At 39.3% G+C, this 15561-nt stretch overlaps 1 protein-coding gene across 1 annotated transcript in view; it reads right to left on the bottom strand.

Moving 5' to 3' along the window:
- Positions 1-15561, bottom strand: part of DSCAM (DS cell adhesion molecule) — a 664082-nt gene that overhangs the window by 313734 nt on the left and 334787 nt on the right. Inside the window, exon 4 of the mRNA XM_061168054.1 lies at positions 7236-7382. Coding sequence (XP_061024037.1) covers positions 7236-7382 — 147 coding nt within the window. The remainder of the gene's footprint in view (positions 1-7235; positions 7383-15561) is intronic.

Raw genomic sequence — 15561 nt, 5'->3', positions numbered from 1 at the left:
ATTTTGTTAAAGTCTTTGTTTTAAAATCTACATTTCTGATACAAGTATTGCTCCACCAACCTTCTTTTTGTTTCCATTTGACCAAATACCTATTTCCATCCCTGAACTTTGTCTGTGTGTGTCTTTAGATTTGAAGTGAGTCTCTTGTTGGCAGCATATATGTGAGTTTTTTTTTTTAAATCCAATCAGCCACTGTATACCTTTTGATTAGAGCATTAGTCCATTCACATTTAAAGTAATTATTGGCAGATATGTACTTACTGCTATTTTGTTCATCGTTTTCTTGTTTTCATAGTTTTCTTTTTGCTTTTTCTGCTCTCTTCCCTTGTGATTTGATGACTATCTTTAGCATTATGTCTGGATTCATTTTTCTTTGCTTGTGTACCCAGAATAGATTTTTGGCTTGTACATAAATGTATTTTGGCTTGTATGTAGATTTATATAGCTGTATATATATATATATATATATATATATATATATATATATACACACATATACATATACACACATATACATATATATATTTGATTATTTTAATTTGATGATCTTGATTATTTTAATTTGATGATCTCTTAAGTTTGAACACATTCTAAAAACTCTCCATTTTTATTTGCCACCATTTTAGTATTTCGAGTTTATATTTTACATCTTTCTGTTTTGTGTTGCCAGTCAATCCTAAAGGAAATAAACCCTGAATATTCATTGGAAGGACTGATGATGAAGCTGAAGCTCTAACACTTTGGCCACCTGATGTGAAGAGCCAACTCATTGAAAAAGACCCTAAGGATGGGAAAGATTAAAGGCAAAAGGAGAAGGGGAAGGCAGAGGATGAGATGGTTAGATAGCATCACTGACTCAATGGACATGAATTTGAGCAGACTCTGGGAGATGGTGAAGGACAGAGAAGCCTGGTGAGCTGCAATCCATGGGGTTGCAAAATGTTGGACACAACTTAGCAACTGAACTGTTGTCTATATCCTGGGACAGTGTCAGTTAGTTATTGCCTTTCCTGGAGGCTTTTCAAAATTAGCAAGTGGGTCTGACCCAGGCTACTTTCAAATGATTGCCTCTGCACTGGGTCTTGGAGCATGTGAGATTTTGCATGAGTCTTTAAAAGTGGAGTATCTATCTTTTGTCCTCCAACTCTCTCATACATAAGCCCCACTGGCTTTCAAAGCCAGACATTCTGGAGGTTTTATCTTCCTGGTGAAGAACTCCAAGACTAAGAAGCTTGATATTGGGCTCAGACCGCTTATTCCTTGGGGAGAACTTCTGCAATTTTGATTTTTCCATTTGAGGGTTGCCTCTCTGGGAGTTTGTCATGTCTCTGCTCCTCCTACCTATCTTATTGTGGTTCCTTCTTTATATTTTTAATTGTGGAAAACTTTTCTGCATGTCTCTAAGTTATTATCATTGATATTTCCTCTATAAATAGTAGTATTTTTGGTGTGTCCATGGGAAGAAGTAGCTTAGGATCTTCCTACTCCATTATCTTTGCACCCGCTTACCAGTGATCTTAATTGTTATGGTTCTTGACTGTCTTTTAATTCAGAACAGCCTTTCTTCTATTTCCTCTCATGTCTCTGGTTTATTGAAGAAACAGATAAGTTGTTGCATAGGAAATCCCGCATTTTGAATATCTTTCTTTATGCTGTCATTTAGCCTGTTCCTCTATTGCCATTTTTTCTTTTTTTTTTCTTTTTTATTTTTCCATTTATTTTTATTAGTTGGAGGCTAATTACTTTACAATATTGTAGTGGGTTTTGTCATACATTGACAAGAATCAGCCATGGATTTACATGGATTCCCCATCCCGATTCCCCCTCCCACCTCCCTCTCCACCCTATCCCTCTAGGTCATCCCAGTGCACCAGGCCTGAGCACTTGTCTCATGCATCCAACCTGGGCTGGTGATCTGTTTCACCCTTGATAATATACATGTTTCGATGCTGTTCTCTCAAAACATCCCACCCTCACCTTCTCCCACAGAGTCCAAAAGTCTGTTCTGTACATCTGTGTCTCTTTTTCTGTCTTGCATATAGGGTTATCGTTACCATCTTTCTAAATTCCATATATATGTGTTAGTATACTGTACTGGTCTCTATCTTTCTGGCTTACTTCACTCTGTATAAGGGGCTCCAGTTTCATCCATCTCATTAGAACTGATTCAAATGAATTCTTTTTAATGGCTGAGTAATATTCCATGGTGTATATGTACCACAGCTTCCTTATCCATTCGTCTGCTGATGGGCATCTAGGTTGCTCCCATGTCCTGGCTATTATAAACAGTGCTGCGATGAACATTGGGGTGCATGTGTCTCTTTCAGATCTGGTTTCCTCAGTGTGTATGCCCAGGAGTGGGATTTCAAGGTCATATGGCAGTTCTATTTCCAGCTTTTTAAGGAATCTCCACACTGTTCTCCATAGCGGCTGTACTAGTTTGCATTCCCACCAACAGTGTAAGAGGGTTCCCTTTACTCCACACCCTCTCCAGCATTTATTGCTTGTAGACTTTTGGATAGCAGCCATCCTGACTGGCGTGTAATGGTATCTCATTGAGGTTTTGATCTGCGTTTCTCTGATAATGAGTGATGCCATTTTTTCTTATGACTGGAATTTAGTTCTGATGGATTGGTTAGATCAAGATCAACCTTTCCTCATTCCCTTTGCATCTACATACTGAGGCTCTATGAGTTGCATGCCAAACTCAATGAGGTTAAAATTGATAAGCAAATTCAGATGATGTTTGTCTGAATTATTTTACTAAGAGTTTAAAATTGCAATTTAAATATTTTCTTACTATTTTCACATTCAACAGATATGATTATTCTGTAAATAAGAACTTTTCTTCCTGAACTAGGGTTGTTTGGTTATTGTGAAATATATAGTACTTATAGGAAAGACAGGGAGAATTTTCATTGTTCTCTATAATGACTAGTTATCAAAGTCAAGAGTTGGTGCCTGCCCTAGTTACCACTAAGTAGACCAATAAGATTATTATTATTATTATTGCTTCTGTTATTATTTAATGTATATGGACATGTGTACATGTAAATATATATGCAAATAATTATATATTTGTACAAGTACATTATGCAAGTATACATGTATGCACACATATAAACACTTATGTGTGCCTTCATATTAATACGTACATATATATATTTATTTACATATAATATTGGCAAGACCCTATTTATATTTCAGGTTCATTTTACATGTTTCCTGTCCCAAACTAATAAGTGATCATTATTCCAAGAAACCGTGGTCCCTGTTATTATGGTATAATATTTAAAAGAGACTGTTGTCTAGGTGGTAGAGTTGAGAGTTGCTATTGGTTACCCATTGCTTCTGTTTCCAATGGAAACACCTTCTCTCTCTCCATTTAGTTTTTCACTCTGGCTCAATTTGATTCCTAAATCCAGCAGTTTCCCTCAGGGTGAGTCTCTCTTCTTCTGAAAGTAGTATTTGATGAAGACTTCTGAGACACACAAGGAGTTAGACCACCACTTAACTATGTGATGTCACAGCCTTTTATACTCATCTTCAACTCAGAGCTTGTACAGGGCTATCAAAGTGTTCTAAATATCCTCAAACCCATTTTCCCAGGTTTCCACCAAGAAATATTCCTCCTTTACTTTTTGGAGATGAGCATTTGCTGACAAAGATTCCTATGGTCAACACTATGGTTTTTCCAGTAGTCATGTACAGATGTGAGAATTGGATCATAAAGAAGGCCAAGTGGTGAAGAATTGATGCTTTTGCATTGTAGTACTGGAGAAGACTCTTGACAGCCCCTTGGACAGCAAGGGGATGGAACCAGTCAATCCTAAAGGAAATCAACCTTGAATATTCATTGGAAGAAATCATGTTGAAGCTGAAGCTCCAATACTTTGGCCACCTGATGTGAAGAACCAGCTCATTGGGAAAGACCCTGATGTTGGGAAAGACTGAGGGCAGGAGGAGAAGGGGGCAACAGAGGATGAGATGGTTGGATGGCATCACCTACTCAATGGACATAAGTTTGAGCACACTCTGGGAGATAGTAAAGGACAGGGGAGACTGGCATGCTGCAGTCTATGGGGTTGCAAAGAATCTGACATGACTTAGCAACAGAACAAAAACAACAACTTGTTGACTATTTTGCATTTCTGTGATTATATATTAATCTCAATAGGCCTTCCCCCTTCACCATCCATTGTTTCTCCTACACTGCTGCCTCTCTTACATTGGACGTGCCGTTGCCAGTAGTTTATCTACAGCCCCACATGTTTAAGAGTTACTGAGCATCCCTGTCACCTACTTTTGTTGAAAATGTCATCCTTTAACGTTGTTTTTCTTTTGTTATCCTGTTGAATCTGTTTCCACTCCAGGAAGAATTTGGAATCATTAAAAACCTTGTTACTAGCATAGCCCCACTAGCAAACCCCATGTATACATTTATTAAAAATTTAGATCTAATTTAAAATAAAACCATTTTCTGTTATCCTTCAAAGCTTAAACTCTAGATAATCTTCACTCAGTGACTATGTTCCCAAGTTCTAGCATCAACTATTTCCTCCCTCAACTACTTTACTGAAATTTCTCTGACCAAAAAGTCACAAGCTATTTGCCATATGCAGTAGACTCTCTTAAGAGCCTTTTGAGTGTGTGACTCTGCTGACTTCTCCCTTCTTACAACTACCACCTTTAACCCCAAATGTTCAGTCTTATTCCCTCTGTTCTTTCCTGCTGGTGTTCAAGTGTATGATGTTCCTTCACTAGTTTCTGCTCTGATGCTCCTAACTGATCTGCAGAAATGCTCATGAGGCAATCTCATGGACTCTTGCCGCTTCTGTGGTGACCCAATCAATGCTCATGAGTCCTGCTGCCTACTTTTGAAACATCAGGGAAACATTCTTTAAAAAGTAATAATTAAGCTTGTGATTAAGAAAAGCAAATTTGCCATTTCAACTCTGAGAAATCAGTACTTAATGATCTAGAGATAAACAGGCTATTTTTTCTGTTTTCTCACCTTTTTTTAAGGTTTTTTTTTTTTTCTCCCAGGATTCATTTTAGAGAGAAATGGCCTCCTGAGATTATCACCACTTGATTCACATTATCTCAATGGAGAAATACATATCTGCTTCTTTCTGCTAAGCTCAGTTTCATCTTATACCCAGATCCACGCCACCATTCCTCCAAGACTGTTTCCTTTCTTACTTCAGTATTGTCATGAAAAAGTTCCTCTTCAATCATAAAAGACCTTTCCTAGGATATTCTGAACAAATATTTCATTGTGCTCTTATTAAAGGCACCATGAAAGTGAAAGTCGCTCAGTCATGTCCGACTCTTTGCGACCCCATGGACTGTATAGTCCATGGGATTCTCCAGGGCAGAATACTGGAATGGATAGCCTTTCCCTTCTCCAGGGAATCTTCCCAACCCTGGGATCAAACCCAGGACTCCCTCATTGCAGGCTGACTCTTTACCAGCTGAGCCACAAGGGAAGCCCAAGAATACTGGAGTGGGTGGCCTATCCCTTCTCCAGCAGATCTTCCCGACCCAGGAATCGAACCAGGGTCTCCTGCACTGAAGGTATATTCTTTACCAACTGAGCTATCAGGGAAGCCTATTATTAAAAACACCATGGAACAGATAATAGAGGCTACTCATTTTATAATTAATTTTCTCTACATTTTTAAATAACCGAGCATATTTTTTTAAACTGTGCTGATTATTCTTGCCCTTAACAGAGGCAACAAATCATAACTAATAACACAAAAGATAAAGTAACAACTGATATGAAAAAGAACAGGTAAAGATAAACTATTTTCAAGTTCAGAGGGGGAAAAATCAATTAATTATGACTTATGTTTGTCCTAAACCTTAAAAGACAGGTGAGCATTGGCTATTTTAAGGATGTAAATGCAGAAGAGGAATTTAGATAAAGCATATCAAGGGCAGTATGTGGGTGTTAGGTGACATTGTTCTAATTACTCCAGCACTTAAAAATTCGTTATCATGTCTCCCACACAAAACATCATGACAAATAAAATTGCTATTCACTGCATGGATCAATTTTACATTCTAAACCTATAAGAGCAAAAGTCATATATTTTACATTTGATTTCTAATACTGAGATGGTCATTTTATACTTCTAAACTTCTGCATGGAGTGCTAATGCAATCATGTGTAAATGTATTGCTGATTTGTCTGACTGATGGGTCAATAGCAAGCCAACTGTAAAGATTCTGCAAAAGGTCAATATCTTCTCAAAGTATAATTCCCATTAAAAGAGGCACAAAACTGAGATATTTATGAAAGTGGAGTAAACTGCTTTTGGGTTTCCTTCACTTGAGAATAATCCTGGAAGGCCGTGCCTATTTCTTTAACCTTAATTTTTTTTTCATTTCCATGATTTTGTTTTATTTTGACTGATTGGTAAAAAAGATATATAACGTAGACAGTCCTTAGTCATTAAATTGAGTGCTTATTTGCAAATCAATATACATTTCAAAATCTCATTATTATTATACTCACTAATAATGATTATTATCACTATTATCTAATGATTAATATCATTATATTCACTTTATAATGTATATGCTATATTTAAAAATGTGTAAGATAGTCTTAAAAAAGGAGCTGTATTAAACCAATGGGCATAGAATATTACATTTTTTAATTTTTTATTGGAGAATAGTTGATTTATATTTTTGTGTTGGCTTCCACCATACAACACCATGAATTTGCCATAAGTATACATATGTTCCCTCCCTCTTGAATCTCCCCCCAACCCCCACCAAACCCACCCTTCTATGTCAATGTGGATAATTTCTCCACTACTGCTAGATGGGGAGCAAGAGGTGTGTTCCAAGGACCACGTCCTGCTCCCTAAGACCTCTGCAGGGTAGAAAGCCCTGTGGTGACATAACGTACAACAATAGCAAGAGGAGATATTGTCAAAAAAGTAGGAATAATATAGGGTCAAAGAAATTTGGAATTTTACAGCAGGTGAAATTATTATTTCACTTGAAATATCAATATTTGCATTGTACTGTATTGGGTAAAGTTTTCCTTTTCCTTTTTTGTTTTTTTTTTTTAATTTAAAACACCCTGAAGTTGCTAGAATATTTTGGGACAGATACACAGACTTCATTTTACTTGTGAGTTCCATGATTTCAGTAGAGTCATCCCAGAGCACTAACGAAAGAAAACAGAAACAGAAATCTCAGTGCCGATGAGTTTTTACCTGATACAAAAAGTCTAGCGCTGTTACTTTGTCTGGTCTCCCCGGTGTATCTGTGCCGCGTGACACAGCGGTAGTTATACAATCCATCTTCATTCTGTACATCTTTAATATACAAGGCGCCCGTGGATGTGATGAGAAATCTAGATCCTAAAATAGAAGAAAATGATTACCCCATTAAAATAGAACAGAAGCAACCCAGTCATACAAAGTTACTGAATAGATTTTCTTCATCTTAAGGAAATTCATGGGAAGGCAAATAATAGATGTGTGTGTTTGTTTGCGTTCGTGTGTGTGTTACTTTAAGGGTTCAAGCTATATTAACTCTTTACCCTAAATTAAGGGGTTTTAGTGAGTATACTTGGAGAAGGCGATGGCACCCCACTCCAGTACTCTTGCCGGGAAAATCCCATGGAGGGAGGAGCCTGGTAGGCTGCAGTCCATGGGGTCTTGAAGAGTCGGACAGGACTGAGCGACTTCACTTTCACTTTCATGCACTGGAGAAGGAAATGGCAACCCACTCCAGTGTTCTTGCCTGGAGAATCCCAGGGACGAGGGAGCCTGGTGGGCTGCCGGCTATGGGGTCGCACAGAGTCTGACACGACCGAAGCGACTTAGCAGCAGCAGTGATTATCAGTTCAGTTCAGCTGCTCAAAAGCAGTGAGTTTACTACACAATAAATACATACTTGTAAAGCTTAGTCTCATGAATTAATTTTTTAGGTCATGTATTTATTTAGGAGCAAGAAAGTTGGCATATCATTGGTATGCTGCTAATTTAGCAGATTTTCTTTGATCATCACTTTTCTCTCAGAATATGACAAAGGAGTATGAACTTTCATAAATTTCTACATCATGTAAGTATTTCAAGTGTTTCAATAAAAACATAAACATGTTAGACTAGAGAACAATGATATATTCCACAACCAGGAAAAACTTCTTATTTCCTTAATAATAACCAACACTTACATTTCTATTCTAGGATAAAGATCAATTCTTCCTATATCCAGTGTTTTAGAGAGCTCTGCTATTTTCTGATTACTACTGAAATTACTGATGATAGCATTTTCACCTCAGGGAGAAAAAAGTGATACCCAACTCTTCCTCCTTCATATCAACACTGGACACAAGGTGCTCTCTGTGAACTGTGGGTTTTGCCTCTATAACTCAATTTGAACAGAAATGGCCAGCATTGAGAGATCAAGCATCATTGTTGCTTAAAGGAGAATAAAGATGATTCTTTCCTTCAAAAATATCTAAAGATATTTAATGTCTCTATCTAATTAATATCTAATTAATGCTAAAAATATCTAAAGATATGTAAATATCTAAAGATAAGTTTTCACTGTTCAATGATAATTTTTGTGATACACCAAATAAAAGCAAAGGAGTACATTCCTAGGTGAGCTCCAGCACTTATATGGGGGGAGACTTGACTCCTCCTGTACCTTTCCTTCTGTTAGTCTTTCCTATGGAAAAGTTCTGCATCTGATGCAATTCTACCTGAAAGGTAGTGTGATTTTGTTTCTTTGGGAAAAGACCAAAATGACAAAAATTCACATTTTTTTCAACTGTTTCCTTAGGTTCATTTGAAACTGCCTTTGGTTTATTTTAATCAGAATTTGCCAGGAGTCCTGACTTCATTAATTTTAGGTCTCAAATATTTAAGCTGTGAACACAATTCTCACAGCCATTTCTTGGTTATTTCTTATAAGAGCTGTAAATTATTCATAGATCAACTGTCAGATAAAGTAAAAACAGCTTATTGCTTCTTATGCAATATGAAAGCAATTCAATGGACATGAATTTAAAAAATTATAAAACAAATACTGATTCAGCATAAGCTTTCTGGAAGAACACCAAGTAACTAGTAAAGATAAAATACCTTTAAGTAATAAATTTATTTTTTTAACAATTAGTTACTTATTTTAAAATATGCTATAAACATGCTAAACATTAGAATAGCTGAAAAAGGGAATGATGTATATTCTAGACACTTTTGCTTTATCCTCCCCCTTAAAACAGCAACAAAATTTACCACTTGTCATTTGTCATCACATGCCAAACAGGTCATACCAGTATATATTGTGTATAATTGAAACACTTTTTTCCTGTCAATATATTTTGCATACTTACATAATACTTTAATAACCAGTTACTTTAAAGTACAGAGTGAAAGACAGAAACAAGGGACAAAAAGCTACTATACTAGCTCCTGTCACCCCTCTAAGACGGAGTCTTTCCACTAGAACTGACAGGCCATCAGCAGTGGTGACATGTAAGGGCAGCCTCGTGTGCAGGGCTCCTCTGGGTGTCAGGAGATGCTCAGGGTTGCAGAAGCAGCAGCCTGCGCTCATTACTCCACTGATTCCTAAGAGGGCTCTACTCTCCAGGTACATTTAATTTAATCACTCACTTTGCTCCTGGAATAGCTGACTCCTTTTTACCCACTTAGCATGCTAAACAGACTCTCTAAAGACATGGTGTTTCAGAGAATTGGGAACCTTGTTGGTGTGTAACATTTTCTGAGCTATTCACAGGGAAGGAAGAAGGAGTTGGCTGAATTCCCATGCTAATTTGAACCATCTCTGTCAAACTCTTTATTTCTCATTGAAACCCATCACCAAACTGATCAATATTTTAAAACCTAAAATAAGGATGAAGAATAGAAGAATCTGATTAGGAGAGGACCACAAAGACCCAGAGTCCTGGGGTTCAGCCTAAACTCCCAAGATGCGGGGAACTCTTGGGACAATGAGGCATAGCTAAGTCACTAGGACACCAGGTGTCTTGGTTTCATGGTGACAAGGAATCTTCTCAACCATCCCCTTGCTTTTCAATGCACCCCGCTTTCTGCCTTACATCAGCAGAGGATTTTGTATCATATGGAATAAATGGTTTGTTCACAGCCTTAAATGAGATGGAAGAATGTGCTTCTGTTGAAATGGGCAATTATTAAAACACAAAATATTAATAGCAATAAACTACACTCTCTCTCTCTCTCTCTCTCTCTCTCTCTCTCTCACACACACACACACACACACACACACATACACCCCTTTACTACTCAGAATTTTCTGGTAACATACAACTGTGCAAAGCCAAACTTTTGTAAGTAATTTTATTTTCCTTGGAAAATCATTAGCACTTTACATCTAAAAACTGCTAAAATATAGTCCACACTTCTTGTTTGTCATGTTAAACATACTACAAAGCAGTCAACTGAACAATAGTGAATGATTTTGGGATTTAGGGTCATGATTGCAGTTGTAGATTATTGAGCCACGCTGCTCGGTTATTAAAGGGACATATCAGAAGCTATCTTGGCTTGTCAACATGCACTGATTTGTCCAGGAGTTCAAGTCCCCGGTTCTGTCTTTAATAGTTCCTCTGTTCTCTCTGGGTTTCCCAGGTAGCACTAGTGGCAAAGAATCCCACTCCAAGGCAGAAGACATAAAGGAGATGAGGGCTCCATCCCTGGATCAGGAAGATGCCCTGGAGAAGGGCACAGCAAGACACTCCATTATTCTTGCCTGGAGAATCCCTTGGACAGAGGAGCCTGGTGGGCTACAACCATAGGATCACAAAGAGTCAGACATGACTGAAGCGACTTAGCACGCACAAACACACGCTGTTACCTCTTTACTACCAGGCTCTTAGCTGTCACCTCTCTCTGCTGACAGAATCCCTGTGGAGACACTCAGGATGTATGCTGAGAGGGAGAAACCAGACATACCGAAGCTGTTAGAACTTGCCTAAACCCAGAAGAAATGGGTTTCAGGTGAGTGCTGGCACAGGTCTCCAATGTTCATTCGTTGGCATGAGCTGGTTGGTGTGTTAATGCCAGCGAAGAAAACTCACAGTTTAGCACCAGCCTTGCTATGCTCAGCACAGGAGCTAGTGGACTATATCTATCCAGAAATGTAAAACTGAGGCGGGAGGTAGATGGGGGGCCCCAGGATAAAGTGATAGGAGATTCATTTCCTGCGGACTGAAACCCCAAAATAAGAAGAGCAGCACAATTAGGAGAGGCAGCTGGGCCCTGCCCAGACCACTTATTTCTCAGAGTCAGGAGACCTCCCTGACTACACGTGTGCAGAGAGGCCCCTGGGGGGTCAAAGGGGAATGGTGCTAAGTGATGCTAACTACCCATAAGCTTCTTTGGTAGAATCCCTCTTGGCTGAGAGACGTGTGTGCACACGTGGGAGGGCTCCGAGATGCACCAAATATGGACCGTGAACCAGGCAAACCAAAATGACTGAGCAGAGGAAACCCGGAAGAAATGCCCCATAGAAGTAATACAAACTGCACGAGGGTGCGACTCAGGGACTCTCTTTTTCTGGGTCAGCCCTTCTGTTTATCCACATACACTGTACTCTGTTTCCTCCTAATAAATACTTTACTTGTTTCACTACTTTTCATCTTTGTGGGAATACTTCCTCTGCAAAGCCAAAGGGTGAGGGCCTGGTCACTGACCACTGGTCCAGTGGCTTGGATTGGTGATCTCGTCGCCAGGACCTGAACTCAATCTCTCTGGCCCTCTGACACTCCAGTATTCTTGCCTGGAGAATCCCATGGACAGAGGAGTCTGGTAGGCTACAGTCTATGGGGTCACAAAGAGTTGGACATAACTGAATGACTAACACACACACACCCTTTATCAATTTGCTTGGTCAATCTACTCAGCTATTTTTTTCCCCCTGTTGTTATAAAGTATCAAATTAAAAGGTCTTTCCCTGGTACCAACAGTAACAAGCTCAAACACCTGAAGAGATTCCTCAATGTGGAGGAAAAAAATTTCTGAGTTTGGGAATCCAATGGATCTGAATTCTAAATCTGTCAATATCACTTTGTGTGACCTTTGACAATACAGTCTACCTTTTAAGCTTTGGATAGTTCATCTATGAAACAGAGATGGTGAATCACTCTTTGTTCTACTGTTGAAGATGAGGTTAACACAGATTCCACCCAAAGATAGCCATGCACTAAAATAATAGCTACAAAAGAGACAGTCGGAAGAATTGAGAGTACCACTGACAGTGTTAGTCATTCAGTTGTGTCCGACTCTTTGCAGCCCCATGGACTGTAGCCCACCAGGCTCCTCGGTCCATGGGATTTTCCAGGCAAGAATACTGGAGCGGGTAGCCATTCCCTTTTCAGGAGGATCTTCCCAACCCAGGGATTGAACTGGGGTCTCCTGCTTTGGCAAGTGGATTCTTTACCATCTGAGCCACCAGGGAAGCCCATATATATGCTACCATGTGTGATATAGACAGCTAGTGGGAAGCAGCTGTATACCACAGGGAGCTCAGCTCAGGGCTCTGTGATGACCTAGAGGGGTAGGATGGGGTGGGAAGGGAGGCTCAAGAGAGAGGGGATATATATATCCAATTGAGATACTGGAGAGGGGAGATATATATGTGTATACACACACACACACACACACACACATACATGCATACACATATATGTACATACACATATATGCAGAGGCTTAAGAGAAAGGGGATATATATATATATATATATATATATATATATCCAATTGAGATATTGGAGAGGGGAGATATATATATACATATATATGTATATATATACACAGATACATAATTATGGCTGATTCGTGTTGTTATATAGCAGAAACCAGCCCTCCATTGTAAAGCAATTATCCTCCAATTAAAAAAATTTTAAAGGTAGTCACTACAAAAGTAAATGTCATGTGCCTTACTCAGCTGATCTTCCAGGAGAGGCCAGTCATCAGGTGTACCCAGTGCTGCCGAAGGCCATCAGGCCTGCCTAAAGCAACAGCGAAGAAAGAGTCCATATCCACTTACACAGTGGGGCTCACTTCTGACTCTTCATGGATGTACTTACTATGTGAGGAATCCTTGTGTGTTAGAAAAAACACGCAAGTGAAGATGACCACGGTGCCTCTGACATCAGCGTTCTGCTATTGGAGCTGGGTCACCACGGACGAAATATTCCCTGACACTACGTGAGCCAGCATCACACGACAGAGCACTAACGGGGTAGAAAGATATAAACAAGACCCAGAAAGGGAGGGAGGAAGGGGCTCTGGGGGGAAGAGGCTGTGAGGATACTGTCTTCAGAAGTCCTTTCTGCAGTAGAAAGGATTAGAGAGAAACCAGAGAGATAGTAGATGGATACAGACTGCCCTGGTGGTCCAGGGGTTAAGACTCCGCACTACCTACCACTGCATGGGGGTGGGAGGGGAGGTGTTCTATCCCTGCTCAGGTTTCTGAGATCCTGCGTGCTGTGTGGCACAACCAAAACAAAAATGAAAAAGGTCAGAATTTACTGCCCACGTAGAAGAGTTCTCAAGTCAGCACACTAAGTGATGAAAAGATGGGGGGAAAAAAGAGTAGACACATATACAGATCCAGAGTAGATGGAAACTCAGAGACCCGCTCTAACATCATGGTGATGTTATCTGAATAATAATATCCGCTGTCATGTTTGCTTCTTAGAAGGAAAGTTATGACAAATCTAGACAGCATATTAAAAGGCAGAGACATCATTTTATGGACAAAGGTCCATATAGTCAAAGCTAAGGTTTTTCCAGTAGTCATGTACAGATGCGAGTGTCGGACCATAAAGAAGGCTGAGCACCGAAGAATTGATGTTTTCAAACTGTGGTGCTAGAGAAGCCTATTGAAAGTCCCTTGGACAGCAAGATGATCAAACCAGTTAATCCTACAGGAAATCAACCCTGAATATTCATTGGAAGGACTGATGTGGAAACTGAAGCTCCAATACTTTGGCCACCTGATGTGAAGAGCCGACTCATTTGAAAAGACCCTAATGCTGGGAAAGACTGAGGGCAGGAAAAAGAAAGGGGTGACAGAGGATGAGATGGTTGGATGGCATTACAAACTCAAATGACATGAATTTGAGCCAACTCTGGGAAACAGTGGACAGAGGAGCTTGGTGTGCTTCAGTCCTTGGGGTTGCCAAGAGTCAGATTCAACCTAGCAACTGAATAACAATAACAATTCCCTAGCATGTTTGCCAGTATCTGAACATAAGAGACATATTCTGAAGTTGTTCAAATTAATCATTCTTGACCCTGCATATATCTTCCACCAGAATTTCCTTCTGTTCCTTGTTTTAAACTATATTCTGAATCATTCACTTGCCTCTCCCGGCACCACCAGTTCGAAAGATCCCAACCTTCTAATGTTCTGTTGCCACTTCTGCTACCATCAGCACGTTTGCCATGCAACCATTTGCCATCAGACCATTCTGCGTCCTGTGGTCCCACTAGACCCAGTTATTCATGGTTACACAAGCGTTTAGGTTTGGCCATGTTATTCATGCACTCTCTCTCTCATGCTCTGCCCTGAAATGTTCTTCTTCTAACCACTCGACCTCAAGGTCCCTGAGCCCAGACCTCCATCTGCCTGGTTTCTTCCCATAAGTCTGGCCTCAATTCCCAAAGTAACTTTGCAGCAATATCATCCCAGGTGAACCACATCCTTGATCCGTGGTCACTCATGCTCCGAGCACTTGACTGTATTACATCTACATGAAGTCATCTTGAAGGTGTTTGAGATTGCTTTAACACTTCCCTAACTAGAACAGCAGGAACTTGAATTGTTTTCATCAACTTTTCATCTCCATAACACAGAGAGGTCCTTGGCTGTGCTGCCTGAAAATATTTGTTCATGAGATGAAAGGATGGAACCCGTCCACCATGAACTGTATACAAAACAAGAAGAGATGTTTTGTATACAGTTCATGGTGGACGGGTTCCATCCATTCATCTCATGAACAAATATTTAAAAGAAAGAAAGCTAAAATTCTTCTCTTTAGCTTTCAACAAGAAACTTCCTTATGTATAATACATAAACAGAGTATTTTCCCCTCTAGGAATGACCATAATGTATTCTTACATGAAAATGAGCATATTTTAAGATTTTGATGTTAAGTATTCTTTTATAACATTCTCTGGCTTTTTCCCGTACAGTCAGGCTGTTAGATCTTCAATAGAGACAATATTATTTTCAGGAAGATTTTTAAAGTATGTTTGATTTTTCACTTAGTTGGAAATATATCTTCAGGGTTTGTTTGGTTTTTTTTTTTTTGCTATTGCAATCTCAACTGAGTTAATAGTAATTAAAAGAACAGATGGTTTTTCTAATAAGATGCCAACTGGTAGCACAACACAATGAAACTTTTATCAGCTGTGCCTGTCACCTCCAATTGACATCCATGCTGTGTAATGAAATGGAGCTTTCTCCTAAACAGTTTTTATAACAGTTTCTGAAAAATGAGAGGAACACAAGATTAAAATCCAAGTTCTAAGAATAT

This window comes from Dama dama, chromosome 19, assembly GCF_033118175.1.
Source record: "Dama dama isolate Ldn47 chromosome 19, ASM3311817v1, whole genome shotgun sequence".
NCBI lineage: Eukaryota > Metazoa > Chordata > Mammalia > Artiodactyla > Cervidae > Dama > Dama dama.
The sequence above is the reverse complement of the archived record's forward strand: the minus strand, read 5'-3'. Positions and strand labels throughout refer to the sequence as shown.